At 42.6% G+C, this 17,170-nt stretch overlaps 1 protein-coding gene and 1 long non-coding RNA gene across 2 annotated transcripts in view; one reads left to right on the top strand and one right to left on the bottom strand.

The window, feature by feature from the left end:
• LOC143933462 (uncharacterized) overlaps positions 1 to 4,009 on the top strand; it is a 35,016-nt gene extending 31,007 nt beyond the window's left edge. Inside the window, exon 3 of the long non-coding RNA XR_013263099.1 lies at positions 3,864 to 4,009. This is a non-coding gene — a long non-coding RNA (uncharacterized LOC143933462). The remainder of the gene's footprint in view (positions 1 to 3,863) is intronic.
• Positions 3,936 to 17,170, bottom strand: part of LOC143933459 (polymeric immunoglobulin receptor-like) — a 54,585-nt gene continuing 41,350 nt past the window's right edge. The window contains exons 7-13 of the mRNA XM_077456363.1: positions 16,792 to 16,902; positions 16,603 to 16,707; positions 14,369 to 14,443; positions 13,490 to 13,649; positions 10,247 to 10,362; positions 6,890 to 7,021; positions 3,936 to 4,081 (exon numbers count right to left, since the gene is read on the bottom strand). Of these exons, the coding sequence (XP_077312489.1) occupies positions 4,074 to 4,081; positions 6,890 to 7,021; positions 10,247 to 10,362; positions 13,490 to 13,649; positions 14,369 to 14,443; positions 16,603 to 16,707; positions 16,792 to 16,902 (707 nt within the window). The 3' untranslated portion in view covers positions 3,936 to 4,073. The remainder of the gene's footprint in view (positions 4,082 to 6,889; positions 7,022 to 10,246; positions 10,363 to 13,489; positions 13,650 to 14,368; positions 14,444 to 16,602; positions 16,708 to 16,791; positions 16,903 to 17,170) is intronic.

Below are 17,170 nucleotides of genomic sequence, written 5' to 3'. Positions count from 1 at the left end.
TATTTTCTCTTTTTCCCACCATTCTCTTTAAACCCAAAAGATGGCTGTGTGTGAAAATCCTAGAAATACTCAGACCAGCCCGCCTGGCACCAACAACCATGCCACGTTCAAAGTCACTTAAAGACGCTTTCTTCCCCATTCTGATGCCCATTTTGAACTTCAGCATGTGGTCTTCACCTCGTCTAGATGCCTAAATGCATTGAGTTGCTGCCATGTGATTGACTGATTTGCGATTTGTGTTACCGAGCAATTGCCTAGCATGACTTTATGACCACCCCCTTAAAATGGAGTAGGCCCCCCTTTTTGCTGCCAAAACAGCCCTGACTCATCAAGGTATGGACACCACCAAACCTCTGAAGGTACACTTTGGTATCTGGCACCAAGCCCTCAGTAGCAGATCCTTCAAGTCCTGTAAGTTGGGAGGTGGGGCCTCCATGGATAAGACTTGTTTTTCCAGCACATCCACACAGATGCTCGATTGGATTGAGATCTAGAGAATTTGGAGGCCAAGTCAACACCTGGACCTCGCTGTTGTGTTCCGCAAACCGTTCTTGAACCATTTTTGCAGTGTGGCAGGGCACATTATCCTGCTGAAGGAGGGCACTGCCATCAGCAAATGCTGTTTGCATGAAGGGGTGTCACCAACAATGTTTAGGTAGGTGGAACGTGTCAAGAAACATTCAAATGGTAGGATCCAAGACTTCCCAGTAGAACATTTCCCAAAGCATCACCCTGCCTCCACTGGCTTGCCGTCTTCCTGTAGCGGTACCCCCGTAGGGGCTGCTGGATATTGTGGTCCACCTGTCACCCTGCCCAGCGGGGCATTCACTGCCTGGACACTCCAAGACAATGAACAGTCCATTAGCTTTATTTTTTAACAAGGGATTATAACTTGGATGGGGTTCAGGAATTCATGGGATGCCCAGAAAGATTTGCATAGCTTGGGACAAATGATACAATCTCCTCTTCCTCCAGCACAACTCTTTCTGCAGACTATTCCTTCTTCCAGCACAACTCTTTAGGCACAGCTAGCACATGGATAGGCCTGATGCTGGCTTCAGCCAGGCCCTAGCAAACTGCCCTTTGCAGGCAGGGACCGCGGGCCCCTTTGGTGTAGCAAAAAGAATGTAAAGTTCTGCTGCTAGCTGTCCTAGGCGGACTACTGATCCCAGGTCAGCCCTCCTCAGGCCCTGCCAGCCCTCCTGGCTGCAGCTGCCTGTCTCCACTGCCCATGACACCACAGTCCTCACTGGCTCTACATCCATCTCAGATTGCATCCTCCCAATCTGCCCCGGCATGCCTCCCCAGCTGTCCTGGCTGTGTGTCATTCACCGACACCTGGTGGATCCCTCCTGGAGACTTGCCCAGCAGTACTCTCCACTGTCCTCTCCTGCTCCTGGTCAGGACACCCCTGTGGTTTTTATCAGGGTCCCTTCCACTTCCGAGCTCCAATTGCCCTTTGCAGGCAGGGACCCCGGGCCCCTTTGGTGTAGCAAAAAGAATGGAAAGTTCTGGTGCTAGCTGTCCTAGGTGGACTACTGATCCCAGTCAGCCCTCCTCGGGCCCTGCCAGCCCTCCTGGCTGCAGCTGCCTGTCTCCACTCCCCATGACACCACAGTCCTCATTGGCTCTACATCCATCTCAGATTGCATCCTCCCAAGCTGCCCCGGCATGCCTCCCCAGCTGTCCTGGCTGTGTGTCATTCGCCGACACCTGGTGGATCCCTCCTGGAGACTTGCCCCGCAGTACTCTCCCCTGTCCTCTCCTGCTCAAGACACCCCTGTGGTTTGTACGAGGGTCCCTTCCTCTCCCGAGCTCCAGGTCCAAGGTCACGCCCCCAGATTGGGGAGCTTCCTCTAAGGCCCCCCGACAGCTAGTACTCCATCTCCAGTTCTTCCACCCGACAACTCCTCCCCAGCAGGGCTGACTCTAGGTATTTGAGGAGGCCTGCCCCCCTGCCAATCCAGGTTAGAGATGAGTCGGGGGGTCCTTAGAACCTAATTCTAGAATCCTCTAGAACAGCCTTTTTCAACCTTTTCAACGCAGAGGAACCCTTGAAATGGTTCTCCGGTCTGGGGGAACCCCTGATAAAAATGAGAAATCTACAACTCATGATACATTAGTGTGATGGTCAGTGGGAAGAATGATCCTCACACTTGTGGTCAGTGGGAAGAATTACCTCCTTACAGAGAGCTAAAAAGATCAATGGTGGGAACTTATCTGAGAGGCAGAAATTGTCCAATGCTGAAGGAACCCCTAGCAACCTCTGGAGGAACCCTAGGCTTCCACGGAACCCTGGTTGAGAATCACTGCTCTAGAAACCAGAAGGAGGCGACAGAGAAATGAAGCCGCACGTGAGTCACCTGCTGCTGCTCTAGGCCACTCCCAGCCCAATAGATCAAAACAGACAGGCCTAGCTTACTGCTGGGCCTGATTAAATTAACCTGCACTCTCAAAAATCCTACTACTAGCACCTACCTAAAGTAGAGGGTGCTACATTCCCATACTGCACCCTGATGCCATCCCTTCCTCGGGTAAGTGACGCACCCACCCAGCCATCCACATGATGCGATTCCCCAGACCAGGCCACCTTCTTCCATTCCTCCATGGATGGTCCAGTTCTGATACTCACGTGCCGATGTTGGCTGTGGACACCGGTCGGCGTGGGCACTCCGACTGGTCTGCGGCTACACACCCCCCATACACAACAAACTGCGATGAATATTTTTTTTATTTTTTGGGCTTTCAACACACCAACTTCAGGGACGACATGTTCACTTGCTGCCTGATATACCCCACTTCCAGATGTCATTGTAACCGAATAATCAATATTATTCACTTCACCTATCGGTGGTCATAATGTTATGGCTGATCGGTGCCTATACAGAGGTTGAAAGAATAAAAAAAAAAGATAAAAAAAACGGACATCAAAAGAAGATTTTTATTTCATAAAGACATTTGATAAGATGAGATGGAGTTGTTCTCGATCAAATGTATTAAAAAAAAAAAAAAAAAACATTTTGAATGTATAATATTTAGAATACACTCCAGATGTAACCCCCAATAGAATGACATTTGGGGGGTCCATTTATAAAGCAGTGAATGTAACATTCATCACACATTTGCTGCAGGTGAATCTTCCTGGTGCATGCGTTTTTAAATAACAGCGATTGATTCACCACCAATGAATGTTTCCTGAAAGTCACAGTTTTTTTTTATTTATTTTTTTATTTTTTATGTGACAATTTTTTTTTAAATGTAACAATTACATTTTTTATGAAAAAAATAAAAAAATCGTTTTCACCTTTTCATTTCTCCTTTTTTATATCTCAGCTCTGCCGATCCCCCTGCAGCCTTTTTGCAGCCACTCCCAGTCTTCATCCAAACTCCAATGATGGCTGCGCGGTATTGGGGCGAGGGGGGGGGGGGGGCGGGGCTGGGGGGGGCTTTCTTGACGGCGCCAACATGGACCAAGCCTGAGTAATGTGTGCAGAAACTTGTAGGGTCCATCGGAAGCCCCTGTAACAGGGTGACAACGCAGGAGCACCATTGAAATACAGAGATAGGGCGTTGTCACCCCTTAACAGGAAGTGCCTGAATGTGGAAGGATCGCCAGTGATTCATTTTTTTTTTTTTTTTTTTTTTTATGAAAGCTGCAGATTTAGAAATATTTCTTTTGAAATAATATTAACATGTGAAAGCTTTTTAAAAAAATAAAAAATAAAATAAAAAAATTGTGATGAGGTTTAAATCTAGTTTAACCTTGGTCAGAAAACGTTTTGTCTTCAGATTAAAATAAATGACGGAATGAAAGTTGATAAAAAAAGCATTAAAAATCACAACTTTCACCTTTATTCCAACAGCGATGAAAGAAATATAAAGGATCTGAATTCCTGTATTCTGTCCACATCCTCCTCCTAATTATATAGGATAATGAAGACGCTCGCTTCTCATTCCTTCCTCCGCTAAAAACACGATCAGGAAACTTTCACAAACACGATTATAGACGAGCAGCATCCGAGAAATCCGATTCTTTTGGATTATGTGGATTGGATACTCCGGGGGCTCCGTGTTCAGACATCTGCAGAAAGACGACAACGGCTCATTAGGACATCAATATTTATGAACAGGTGAGGTGCGCTAAACCTGGAATATTCACAGAATAATTATCATTGGCAATACATGCAGGTTGTATTTACAATGTATTTATTTACAAACCTGCATATAGCACAAGTGATAATTTATATGAGTTTTATAATTCTATATTAATACATTTGTTATATAAATAATGGTATTGATAATATATTACATATATAAAAAAAAAAATATTATATATGTATATATTTTTTTTAAATAAATACATTTATATATTTTTTATATAAATAAAAATATATATTCTTTTAATAAAAACTTATATATATATATGCACATACATACATTTATTTAAAATATATATATATATATATATATATATATATATATATATATATATATATATATATATATATATATATATATATATATATATATATATATATATATATATATAATTGATTTAAATATATATATATATAACTATCTATATCTATCTATATATCTATATATATAAAAGTTCTGGGTGAGGTGCAACACACAAATGCGTAAAAGTACCGAGCAATATATATATAATATTGCTCGGTACTTTTACCCATTTGTGTGTTGCACCTCACCCAGAACTTTTATATATATAGATATATAGATAGATATAGATAGATATATATATAGATAGATATAGATTTTTAAATCAATTATACATACATACATATATATATATATATACACACACACATTTATTTAAATATATATATATATATATATATTTAAATAAATGTGTGTATGTGTGTGTGTATATATATATATGTATAATTGATTTAAAAATCTATATCTATCTATATATATCTATCTATATCTATCTAAATATCTATATATATAAAAGGTCTGGGTGAGGTGCAACACGCAAATGCGTAAAAGTACCGAGCAATATTATATATATATATATATATTGCTCGGTACTTTTACGCATTTGTGTGTTGCACCTCACCCAGAACTTTTATATATATAGATATAGATATATAGATAGATATAGATAGATATATATAGATATTTAAATCAATTATACATACATACATATATATATATATATATATATATATATATATACACACACACACATTTATTTAAATATATATATATATATATATATATATATATATATATATATATATATATATATATATATAATTGATTTAAATATCTATATCTATCTATATAAAATTTCTGGGTGAGGTGCAACACACAAATGCGTAAAAGTACTGAGATATATATATATATATATATATATATATATATAGATAGATAGATATACACACACACATTTTTTTTAAATTACATTATACACACACACACACACACATACATTTATTAAAATAAATATATATATATTAAATAAATATATAATTGATTTAAATATCTAATATATATATATTAGATATTTAAATCAATTATATATTTATTTAAATAAATGTATGTGTATATATATATATATATATATAAAAATGTAATTTAAAAAAATATATTTTTCTATTTATATTAAAAAAAAAATTTGATATATATATATATATATATATATTATATTATATATATATAAATATATATATATCGGTACTTTTACGCATTTGTGTGTTGCACCTCACCCAGAACTTTTATATATATAGATAGATATAGATATTTAAATCAATTATACATATATATATATATTTAAATAAATGTGTGTATGTGTGTGTGTGTATATATATATATATATATATATATATATATATATATATATATATATATATATATATATAAAATCGATCTATATCTATAAAAAAGTTCTGGGTGAGGTGCAACACAGCAAATGCGTAAAAGTACCGAGCAATATATATATATTTTTTTTTTCTTTTTTTTTTCTTTCTTATATAAAGATATATATTTTTTTATATAAAGATATATATATTTTTATTTATATAAAAAATGTATATATGTATATTATATATATACACATACATTTATTTAAATATATATATATATATATATATATATATATATATATATATATATATATATATATATATATATATATATATATAAAATAAATATATAATTGATTTAAATATCTATAAAAAAGTTTTGGGTGAGGTGCAACACAGCAAATGTGTAAAAGTACCAAGCAATATATTATATATATATAATTTTTTTTTTAAATAATATATATAATTGATTTAAAAAAAATGTATAATATATATATATATATGTTCTGGGTGAGGTGCAACACAGCAAATGTATAAAAGTACCGAGCAGTTGGGCCATCACACCGGCCATATATAGAAAAATCCAAGAGAATGACTGCTGCACTTAAAAATGTATTGGAAAAAAATTAAACCATATATCAAAATAGCAGTAGTGTTCCATAGAAAGTCCTACCCTTTCTTTGCTGTTCCTTTTCACAGGCTTCAACCTCAAATGCTTTATGGATGTGTGCCCTTACCATCTAATGATTTAATTCATTTAAGCAATTTAAATTGGCCCCCAACAGTAATAAAAAAAGACAGATCAGGTTGAGCTGCTCCATCAATCTGGTACTGTACACAGTAGTACATTTTGAATGTCCTTCCATGTCCTCAGTCTTTCAGTTAAATATGATCACCCAACTTGGAAGTCTGAGGACCTACTGTGAGTATGAGGCTTCAGGGGCTTGACTTTCTTTATGGGAGGGACAGTGATGAATCTATATGGGGTGTATAGGATAAGTCCACTTTAATAACAAATAATATAAATCTTAAGATATGTAGCAGATGCTCAATGGACAAACCTGTTTCTCCAGAAAAATCTTCAGGATCTACCAAAATAAACACGTTGCTGTCATTATGTTGTGCGTTTTTCGGCTTTGCCTCTCCGTCGATCATTGCGATATGTTCCGGCTCAGTGGTTTGACCATTGGCTGCTGTGTACATAAAACAGGAAATACAAGGACGAAGCTCAGACTGTAAATTAGGGTATGTACAGAAAGGCCACCAATCTGCTGTCACAAGACATTTAATAACTCCTATACTGAGAGCTGCTAGTCTACTGGTCATTACTAAATCTGGTTTACAAGGAACTCAGAGGAGCATCAATACTCACCTCTCACAGTGAGTTAGAAAAATATACCCGAGGCACTCTATGATATTCTATCTATGTACTAAAGCAGGGGTCTTCAAACCTTGGCCCTCCAGTTGTTCAGAAACTACAATTTCCATCAAGCCTAGTCAAGTCTGTGAATGTCAGAGTCTTACAATGCCTCATGGGATGCGTTGTTCCGCAACAGCTGGAAGGCCGTAGATTGAGGATCCCTGTACTAAAGGTTAATAAAAAGAGTAATTCTCAGTTGCAGGTGTGCCAGTTAGTCGCCAAATGACTATTGGCAAAGGGTGCATCCAACGGTCATGGGGTGTCCATAAACAGCGTGATCAATTTGATGACCCAATGCTGCATTTTTGAAAGGATCCGTCCATTTAATGCTACCAGTGATAGAAGAAAAGGAAGGATTTAGCCATCAGTCACATTGCACCAAGAGGTGGTTTCTGGCAGGGTAGATTATGTTCTCTGAGGGGATACGTCCGCAGGTCTTTGGACAGCCGCAGAAGAGGAGGAGACAACTACAAGTCTGCAAGCCTTTGACCAGCCTTGGAAGAGGAGGAGACATCTGCAGGTCTTTGGCCGACCATAGAAGAGGAGGAGACATCTGCAGATCTTTGGCAAGCCATTGAAGTGGAGGAGACATCTGCAGGTCTTTGACCAACCATAGAAGAGGAGGAGACTTCACTTCAATGGCTGGCCAAAGATCTGCAGAAGTCTCCTCCTCTTATGTGTTTGGCAAAGGACTTGCCGATGTCTCCTCCTCTTCTATGGCTGGCCAAAGACTTGTCAATGTTTCCTTCACTTCAGTGGATGACCAAAAGATCTGCATATGTCTCTTCCCCTTCTACAGCTGGCCAAAGACCTGCAGATGTCTCCTCCACTTCAATTGCTGGCCAAAGATCTGCAGATGTCTCTTCCTCTTCTATGGCTGGCCAAAGACCTGCAGATGTCTCCTCCACTTCAATTGCTGGCCAAAGATCTGCAGAAGGAGACATCTAAGGGTATCTGGCTAGCCATTAAATCAGAGGATACATCTGGAGGTCTTTGGCCAACCATAGAAGAGGAGGAGACATCTGCAGGACTTTGGCAAGCCATTGAAGTGGAGGAGACATCTGCAAGTCTTTGACCAACCATAGAAGAGGAGGAGACTTCACTTCAATGGCTGTTCAAAGATCTGCAGAAGTCTCCTCCTCTTATGTGTTTGGCAAAGGACTTGCCAATGTCTCCTCCTCTTCTATGGCTGGCCAAAGACTTGTCAATGTTTCCTTCACTTCAGTGGATGACCAAAAGATCTGCAGATGTCTCTTCCCCTTCTGCAGCTGGCCAAAGACCTGCAGATGTCTCTTCCTCTTCTATGGCTGGCCAAAGACCTGCAGATGTCTCCTCCACTTCAATTACTGGCCAAAGATCTGCAGATGTCTCTTCCTCTTCTATGGCTGGCCAAAGACCTGCAGAAGGAGACATCTAAGGGTATCTGGCTAGCCATTAAATCGGAGGATACATCTGCAGGTATTTGGCCAACCATAGAAGAGGAGGAGACTTCACTTCAATGGCTGGCCAAAGATCTGCAGAAGTCTCCTCCTCTTATGTGTTTGGCAAAGGACTTGCCGATGTCTCCTCCTCTTCTATGGCTGGCTAAAGACCTGTCAATGTTTCCTTCACTTCAGTGGATGACCAAAAGATCTGCAGATGTCTCTTCCCCTTCTACAGCTGGCCAAAGACCTGCAGATGTCTCCTCCACTTCAATTGCTGGCCAAAGATCTGCAGATGTCTCTTCCTCTTCTATGAATGGCCAAAGATCTGCAGATGTCTCTTCCTCTTCTATGGCTGGCCAAAGACCTGCAGAAGGAGACATCTAAGGGTATCTGGCTAGCCATTAAATCGGAGGATACATCTGCAGGTATTTGGCCAACCATAGAAGAGGAGGAGACTTCACTTCAATGGCTGGCCAAAGATCTGCAGAAGTCTCCTCCTCTTATGTGTTTGGCAAAGGACTTGCCGATGTCTCCTCCTCTTCTATGGCTGGCCAAAGACTTGTCAATGTTTCCTTCACTTCAGTGGATGACCAAAAGATCTGCAGATGTCTCTTCCCCTTCTACAGCTGGCCAAAGACCTGCAGATGTCTCCTCCACTTCAATTGCTGGCCAAAGATCTGCAGAAGGAGACATCTACGGGTCTCAGGCTAGCCATTAAAGTGGAGGATACATCTGCAGGGCCTTTTCCAACCATAGAGGAGGAGGAGACATCTGCAGGACTTTGGCAAGCCATTGAAGTGGAGGAGAGATCTGCAGGTCTTTGACCAACCATAGAAGAGGAGGAGACTTCACTTCAATGGCTAGTCAAAGATCTGCAGAAGTCTCCTCCTCTTAGGTGTTTGGCCAAGGACTTGCTGATGTCTCCTCCTCTTCTATGGCTGGCCAAAGACTTGTCAATGTTTCCTCCACTTCAATTGCTGGCCAAAGATCTGCAGAAGGAGACATCTAAGGGTCTCTGGCTAGCCATTAAATCGGAGGATACATCTGCAGGTCTTTGGCCAACCATAGAAGAGGAGGAGACATCTGCAGGTTTTGTGTTCTACTCATGGCCTGATAATTATTCTACTCATGACCCAAGGAGGAGTTTTAAATGAGCTGGATGGTGACTGAAAAAGTGTGAACTTCTACTGCTCCATCTGCGATCCTATTGCTAGTGACAGGTTTTGAGCCCTGAATCACATTGGTGGGGTACAAGCTGTTTTTTTGCAGTCACCACCTGGACCTTGTGAAGCCCCATCACAGGCCACCAGCGGGAGCAGGCCACCAGCGGGAGCAAGCCACCAGCGAGAGCAGGCCACCAGCGAGAGCAGGCCACCAGCGAGAGCAGGCCACCAGCGAGAGCAGGCCACCAGCGGGAGCAAGCCACCAGCGAGAGCAGGCCACCAGCGGGAGCAAGCCACCAGCAGGAGCAGGCCACCAGCGGGAGCAGGCCACCAGCGGGAGCAGGCCACCAGCGGGAGCGTAACACAATACAGTAGATGATAAAATCATAGTACATAAGGATGTCATCCTACCTTTTTTTTTCTGGCCTTTAACATGAATGGCAAACACTGTTGCCAGAATAGAAATGGAGGCAATCACCAGCACAGGGATGAGAATGAGGTATAGGTTCTTGTGCCTGGAAACTAAACTGTGATAAGACTTAGTTAGTAAAATGCAACCCTGGCCATTAGGAAAGGGGCTCCATCTAGACTGCAGGCCCCTGTACATGGTATATATACAAATGGAGACGTAAAAGGAAAAGTATGGCCAAAGCTTTCTTGGCTGTACTTCCCCTATGGATCACAAGAGTCCAGATCATTCTGCACTCCTCCGACCGACTTTCAGCAAACAGCGACATCACAGAGCCAGTCCAGGCTGGGCAAAGATTGCGGACCATATGGTCAATTTCCAACCAGTTTCCTGGACCGGCAGCTGGCTCAGCCTCTCAGTGTGACACTGAGAGGCTAAGTCAGCCGCTCCCACCCACTCCACAGCTCGGCGCTCCAGTGAGTACTGAAGGAGCAGAGCACAGAGCCAGTGACTGACAGTCACCAGTCTCTGCTCAGAGCAGACCCAAGAACTGAGCGATCAGTGGTCTTTGATCATTCGGTGTAGAGCTGGAGGAGGACAGCTGCAACTCAGATCAATGCAGCAGTCATCCAGCTGAGTATGTAGGTTGTTTTTTTTTTGTCTTGATTCACTTATCTTTTCATTTTGAGTGTGTAGGTCCACAGCAGCGCAGAGAGAATGATTCTCCTTAGTCCATTCTCACAGGAGTGGTGGCTGAAGGTCGGCTGTTAGCTCCAGTAGGGACTGGGTGTGCCAGAAGGAAAGTGCCAAAAGCAGAACATATAAAATCCTTATGGGTTAAAATTCCAACGCGTTTTGGAGATTCAAAGGGTCCTTCGTCAGGGCTTGGTACTGTTGTGTACTGGACTGATAAAACTGGGAGGGATCCTGAGGGGTAATTAGCATGATTACTCTAGATGCCGGTTAACTCCTATAATTACTCTGCGTCAGTGGCGTCGCTAGGGGTGGCTTTTGAAGCTAGAGCCCCGAATCTCTTAGAGGAGGTTGTGGCCTCTATGCAGCCGGGCTGCGAGTGCAGTGGGCAGCACGGGAGACCCAGGTGGGTGAGAGAGCAGAAAGATGACATCTCTCACCGTCTGCCCTGCATCATCCCTGTTCTGCTCTCACTGTGCAGCCGCGGGCAGCATAGAGATTACATAACCTCTCGCTGCCCGTCCCCTCTCCGGTGACCCTGATGTAAGGAGCGGCTCTCTGGGGACTCTGAGGTAAGGAAGGGCTCTGTGGGGACCCTGATGTAAGTCGGGGAGGCTCTCTTGGGACCCTGATCCAAGGGGGAGGCTCTCTGGGGACCCCGATGTAAGGGGGGGGCTCTCTGGGGACACTGATGTAAGAAAGGGGCACTCTGGGGACCCTGATGTAAGGAAGGGGCACTCTGGGGACCCTGATGTAAGGAAGGGGCACTCTGGGGACCCTGATGTAAGGAAGGGGCACTCTGGGGACCCTGATGTAAGGAAGGGGCACTCTGAGTACTCTAATGTAAGGAAGGGGCTCTCTGTGGATCCTTATGTAAGGAAGGGGCTCTCTGTGGATCCTTATGTAAGGGGGGGCTCTCTGTGGATCCTTATGTAAGGGGGGGCTCTCTGTGGATCCTTATGTAAGGGGGGGCTCTCTGTGGATCCTTATGTAAGGGGGGGCTCTCTGTGGATCCTTATGTAAGGGGTGGCTCTCTGTGGATCCTTATGTAAGGGGGGGCTCTCTGTGGATCCTTATGTAAGGGGGGGCTCTCTGTGGATCCTTATGTAAGGGGGGGCTCTCTGTGGATTCTTATGTAAGGGGGTGCTCTCTGGGGACACTGGTGTAAGGAAGGGGCTCTCTGTGGATCCTTATGTAAGGGGGTGCTCTCTGGGGACACTGGTGTAAGGAAGGGGCTCTCTGTGGATCCTTATGTAAGGGGGTGCTCTCTGGGGACACTGGTGTAAGGAAGGGGCTCTCTGGGGATACTTAGGTAAGGGGGGGGGGCTCTCTGTGGATCCTTATGTAAGGAAGGGGCTCTCTGTGGATCCTTATGTAAGGAAGGGGCTCTCTGTGGATCCTTATGTAAGGAAGGGGCTCTCTGTGGATCCTTATGTAAGGGGGGGGCTCTCTGTGGATCCTTATGTAAGGGGGGGCTCTCTGTGGATTATTATGTAAGGGGGTGCTCTCTGGGGACACTGGTGTAAGGAAGGGGCTCTCTGGGGATACATAGGTAAGGGGGGGGGCTCTCTAGGGACCCTGATGTAAGGGCAGGCTCTGTGGGGACCCTGATGTAAGTGGGGGAGGCTCTCTTGGGACCTTGATGTAAGGGGGAGGCTCTCTGGGGACCCTGATGTAAGTAGGGGCTCTCTGGGGACCCTGATGTAAGTAGGGGCTCTCTGGGGACACTGATGTAAGTAGGGGCTCTCTGGGGACACTGATGTAAGTAGGGGCTCTCTGGAGACACTGATGTAAGTAAGGGCTCTCTGGGGACACTGGTGTAAGGGGGGGCTCTCTGGGGACACTGATGTAAGGGGGGGCTCTCTGGGGACACTGATGTAAGGGGGGGCTCTCTGGGGACACTGATGTAAGGGGGGGCTCTCTGGGGACACTGATGTAAGGGGGGGCTCTCTGGGGACACTGATGTAAGGGGGGGCTCTCTGGGGACACTGATGTAAGGGGGGGCTCTCTGGGGACACTGATGTAAGGGGGGGCTCTCTGGGGACACTGAAGTAAGGGGGGGCTCTCTGGGGACACTGAAGTAAGGGGGGCTCTCTGGGGACACTGATGTAAGGGGGGGCTCTCTGGGGACACTGATGTAAGGGGGGGCTCTCTGGGGACACTGTTGTAAGGGGGGGCTCTCTGGGGATCCTTATGTAAGGGGGGGCTCTCTGGGGATCCTTAGGTAAGGGGGGGCTCTCTATGGACCCTGATGTAAGGAGAGTCTCCCCGAGAACCCTGATGTAAGGTGGGGGGGGCTCTCCGGAGACCCTGATGTAAGGGGAGGCTCTCTGTGGATCCTGATGTAAGGAAGGGGCTCTCTGGGGACCCTAATGTAAGGAAGGGGCTCTCTGGGGACCCTTGTGTAAGGAAGGGGCTCTCTGGGGATCCTTAGGTAAGGGGGGGCTCTCTAGGGACCCTGATGTAAGGAACAGGCTCTCCGAGAACCCTGATGTAAGGAAGGGGGCTCTCTGGGGACCCTGATGTAAGGAAGCGTATAGTCGATGTCTAACCTTTCATTTCTGCTTTCATTGTTTCCTGAGACTGGCTGTCTATAAAGCGTAGAATTTTCTGTCCATCGTGTGGTTCCGAATACATATTGGGGCCCCAAAGTTGACGGTGCTCCGGATTTGTGAGTGGTTTGCGTCCTGCTGCTTCTGGAAGGGTTCATACCTATTGAAGAATATGAAGATAAAGGATTTCATGATATTTAATATGTAGTGCGCGCCCCTTAGAGAGCACCCTGATTTGCCACAGTTTCCCCTCCCCACTAGTGCAGCGGCAGCCAGGCACACAGCAACATTCACTTTTCTGGCTCAGTGAACAGTCTAGAAGTTGCTTTTTTCATATTTATTGCTGAAAAACTTAGATAGGAGCAGTCATTAGAGGGCACTCTTCACTCCGCAGCTCCTTCTTAGAACCATCCCTGTAATAATAGCCCAGGAAATGGACAGCCCTAGGATACCATATACAATGTCCCAGGCCAAGTAAGTCTTGCTATTAGTGCACAAGGGCTAATAACAGCAACAGTCACCCAGATCCTGCACTCATTCTGTACTCACAAGGTCCCTGAATACTTGGATACCTCCTTCCAATATCAGACAGAAACTTACTTAGTGAACTCTCCAGACTGGATTGTAGGTGAAATCCAATTGTTTGGCTGTGTGGATTCTTAGCAAGCAGGCAGGCAGTGCTTTAGCATTGCCGGGACCTCGATGACCTCAGGTAAATTTCAGCAGGACTGCCTAGGAGGGGCAGCAGCCCTCCCGGCAGGGAACTTCTCCCTTCTGGAAAAACACCAGACTGTTCCAGGTCCCAGGCTATTTATGAGCTCCGCAGCCACATACTGGGCACACCCCCACTTAATTTCTTTAATCTAAGGCCCAACGAACCTTTAGCAGCAGCTGAAGACGCAGAAGAACTCGCCGGTCTGCTGGTGGGACTGAAGAACAACACAGAGGTACGTTCTAAAGGAAGGTGGACAATATTATCACATCACATATTACTGGCAATTTGTGAACAAATTATTTGGACTTGGAACTGATGTTAAAGCATTATAAGGTAGTTGTGTGTGTGTATATATATATATATATATATATATATATATATATATATATAGATAGATAGATATACATATAGATAGATAGATAAATAGATAGATAGAGAGAGATAGGTATAGATATGTATATGTAATGTAGCTACACATAGTTACCTTATAATGTTTTAACATAAGTTCCAATTTTATTAATATATATAAACTGTATATAGTAGCAGAGTTACACATAGTTACATTGTGATATTTTAATTTCCAATCATTTTTATTGAGTATTTAACAAGCTACAAAAGCCAACATTGGAATATATGGCAAAAAAAAAAAGGTGTGCTCTGGATATATATAGGAATACAAAGTCGGAAAGAAAACAAATAGTTTTTATTCCAGTACATATGGATCTCCCCAATTTATAATTTGGAATATATATATAAGATAAGTTCCAATTTTTTTTAAAGTTCCAATATATATATATATATCATTTTTTTTGTAATGATAAAAACATTTATACAGTAATATATATATATATATATATATATACATACACACACACAGATATATATATATTTATTATGAACTGTATAAATATTTTATCATCACACAATAAAAATGATTATATATATATATACACACACATATACATACATAATATAAATAAATATATATATATATATAAAATTATTGGAACTTATGTTAGAACATTCTAATATAAAATTATTTAATATACATTATATATATATATATATGTGTATATGTATATTAAATAATTTTATATTATAATGTTCTAACATAAGTTCCAATAATATATATATATAATATTTTTTTGTGATGATAAAATATTTATACAGTTCATAATAAATAATATATATATATATTTTTTTTTTTGTAATGATAAAAATTTTATACAGTTCATATTATATATATATAGTACCAGTTACATTGTAATGTTTTAACACTAATTCAAATAATTTATTTTATATATAATATATACACACACACACACCCAAAGTATTGGAAAGGCCGTCCACAAGGTTTAGGAGTGTGTCTATGGGAATGTTTGACCATTCTTCCAGTGAGGACCATATCAGTGAGGTCAGGCACTGATGTTGGACGAGAAAGCCTGGCTCACAGTCTCCACTCTAATTCATCCCAAAGGTGTTCTATCGGGTTGAGGTCAGGACTCTGTGCAGGCCAGTCCAGTTCCTCCACCTCAAACTTGCTCATCCGTGTCTGCTTTGTACACTGGTGCGCAGCCATGTTGGAACAGGAAGGGGCCGTCCCCAAACTGTTCCCACAAAGTTGGGAGCATGAAAATTGTCCAAAATGTCTTGGTATGCCGACACCTTAAGAGTTCCCTTCACTGGAACTAAGGGGGCCAAGCCCAACCCCTGAAAAACAACCCCCCACACCATAATCTCCCCCTCCACCAAATGATTTGGATCAGTGCACAAAGCAAGGTCCATAAAGACATGGATGAGCGAGTTTGGGGTGGAGGAACTTGACTGGCCTGCATAGAGTCCTGACATCAACCCGATAGAACACCTTTGGGATGAATTGAAGCGGAGACTGCAGTCCAGGCCTTCTCATCCAACATCAGTGCCTGACCTCACAAATGAGCTTCTGGAAGAATGGTCAAACATTTCCCATAGACACCCTCCTAAACCTTGTGGACGGCCTTCCCAGAAGAATTGAAGCTGTTGTAGCTGCAAAGGGCGGAGCCAACTTAATATTGAACCCTACAGACTAAGACTGGGATGCCATTAAAGTCTGTGTGGGTGTAAAGGCTGGTGTCCCAAAACTTTTGGTAACGTAGTGTGTAAATGATTTAACATTTTAATAAAATAAAAAAATTATATAATAATATATATAAATAAAATGATTATATATATATATAGATAGATAGATAGATAGATAGATAGGTAGGAATAGAGAGAGAGAGAGAGCGATAGTTATATTATATATATTTATATATACACATATATATATACATACATACATACATACATACATATATACACACACACACACTGCATATCAGTATATAAGCCAGACAGGTGTTATGGCATTATCACCAACCTTGTGTGCTGTCTGTGCCCCTTACAGGGTTAGAGGGCATTGGACTGAATTCTGTGCTGCGCTGCCCTCTGCTGGAGGATGTTGAGTACTGCACTGCAGAACTGTCTGCGGCGCATTGAGACAAAATACATAAATTCACATAAAGCGCTGATACTGGGGTGATGTGTAATATATGATCAGGTCCCTCACCTTGCGTGGAGATATTAGAAGGAGGAACGGTGTGACTGTAGTTCTGGATCGGTGAGATGGTAGATGCCCCGCCATGGTTTGTAGTACTGATGCTTTGGACTGTACTGAGCTCTGCAACAGTTTAAAAAATGGATTAATTAGAATCTGCAGATTTTCAACCATATGGTGCTTCCTCAGGTCCTTTCTCCATCATAATCCTGCAAACAATTCCCATACGGGTGCAATCTCAGCTCATCACCTGGAAATATGTAAGCTCACAAAAGGTCCAGACAGCTGCACCCTGAAAGCGCACCTCTTTATTGAGTCATAAAAGTGACTTGCCACAGTAACAAAACACCGTGGAGCATGAGAAAAGTCTACGTGTTTCATGCCACATCAG

This window comes from Lithobates pipiens, unplaced genomic scaffold (assembly GCF_037356315.1).
Source record: "Lithobates pipiens isolate NorthernLeopardFrog02 unplaced genomic scaffold, aLitPip1_a1.2 Scaffold_27, whole genome shotgun sequence".
Taxonomy (NCBI): Eukaryota; Metazoa; Chordata; class Amphibia; order Anura; family Ranidae; genus Lithobates; species Lithobates pipiens.
Note: the sequence above shows the minus strand (reverse complement) of the source record. Positions and strands in the feature narration are given on the sequence as shown.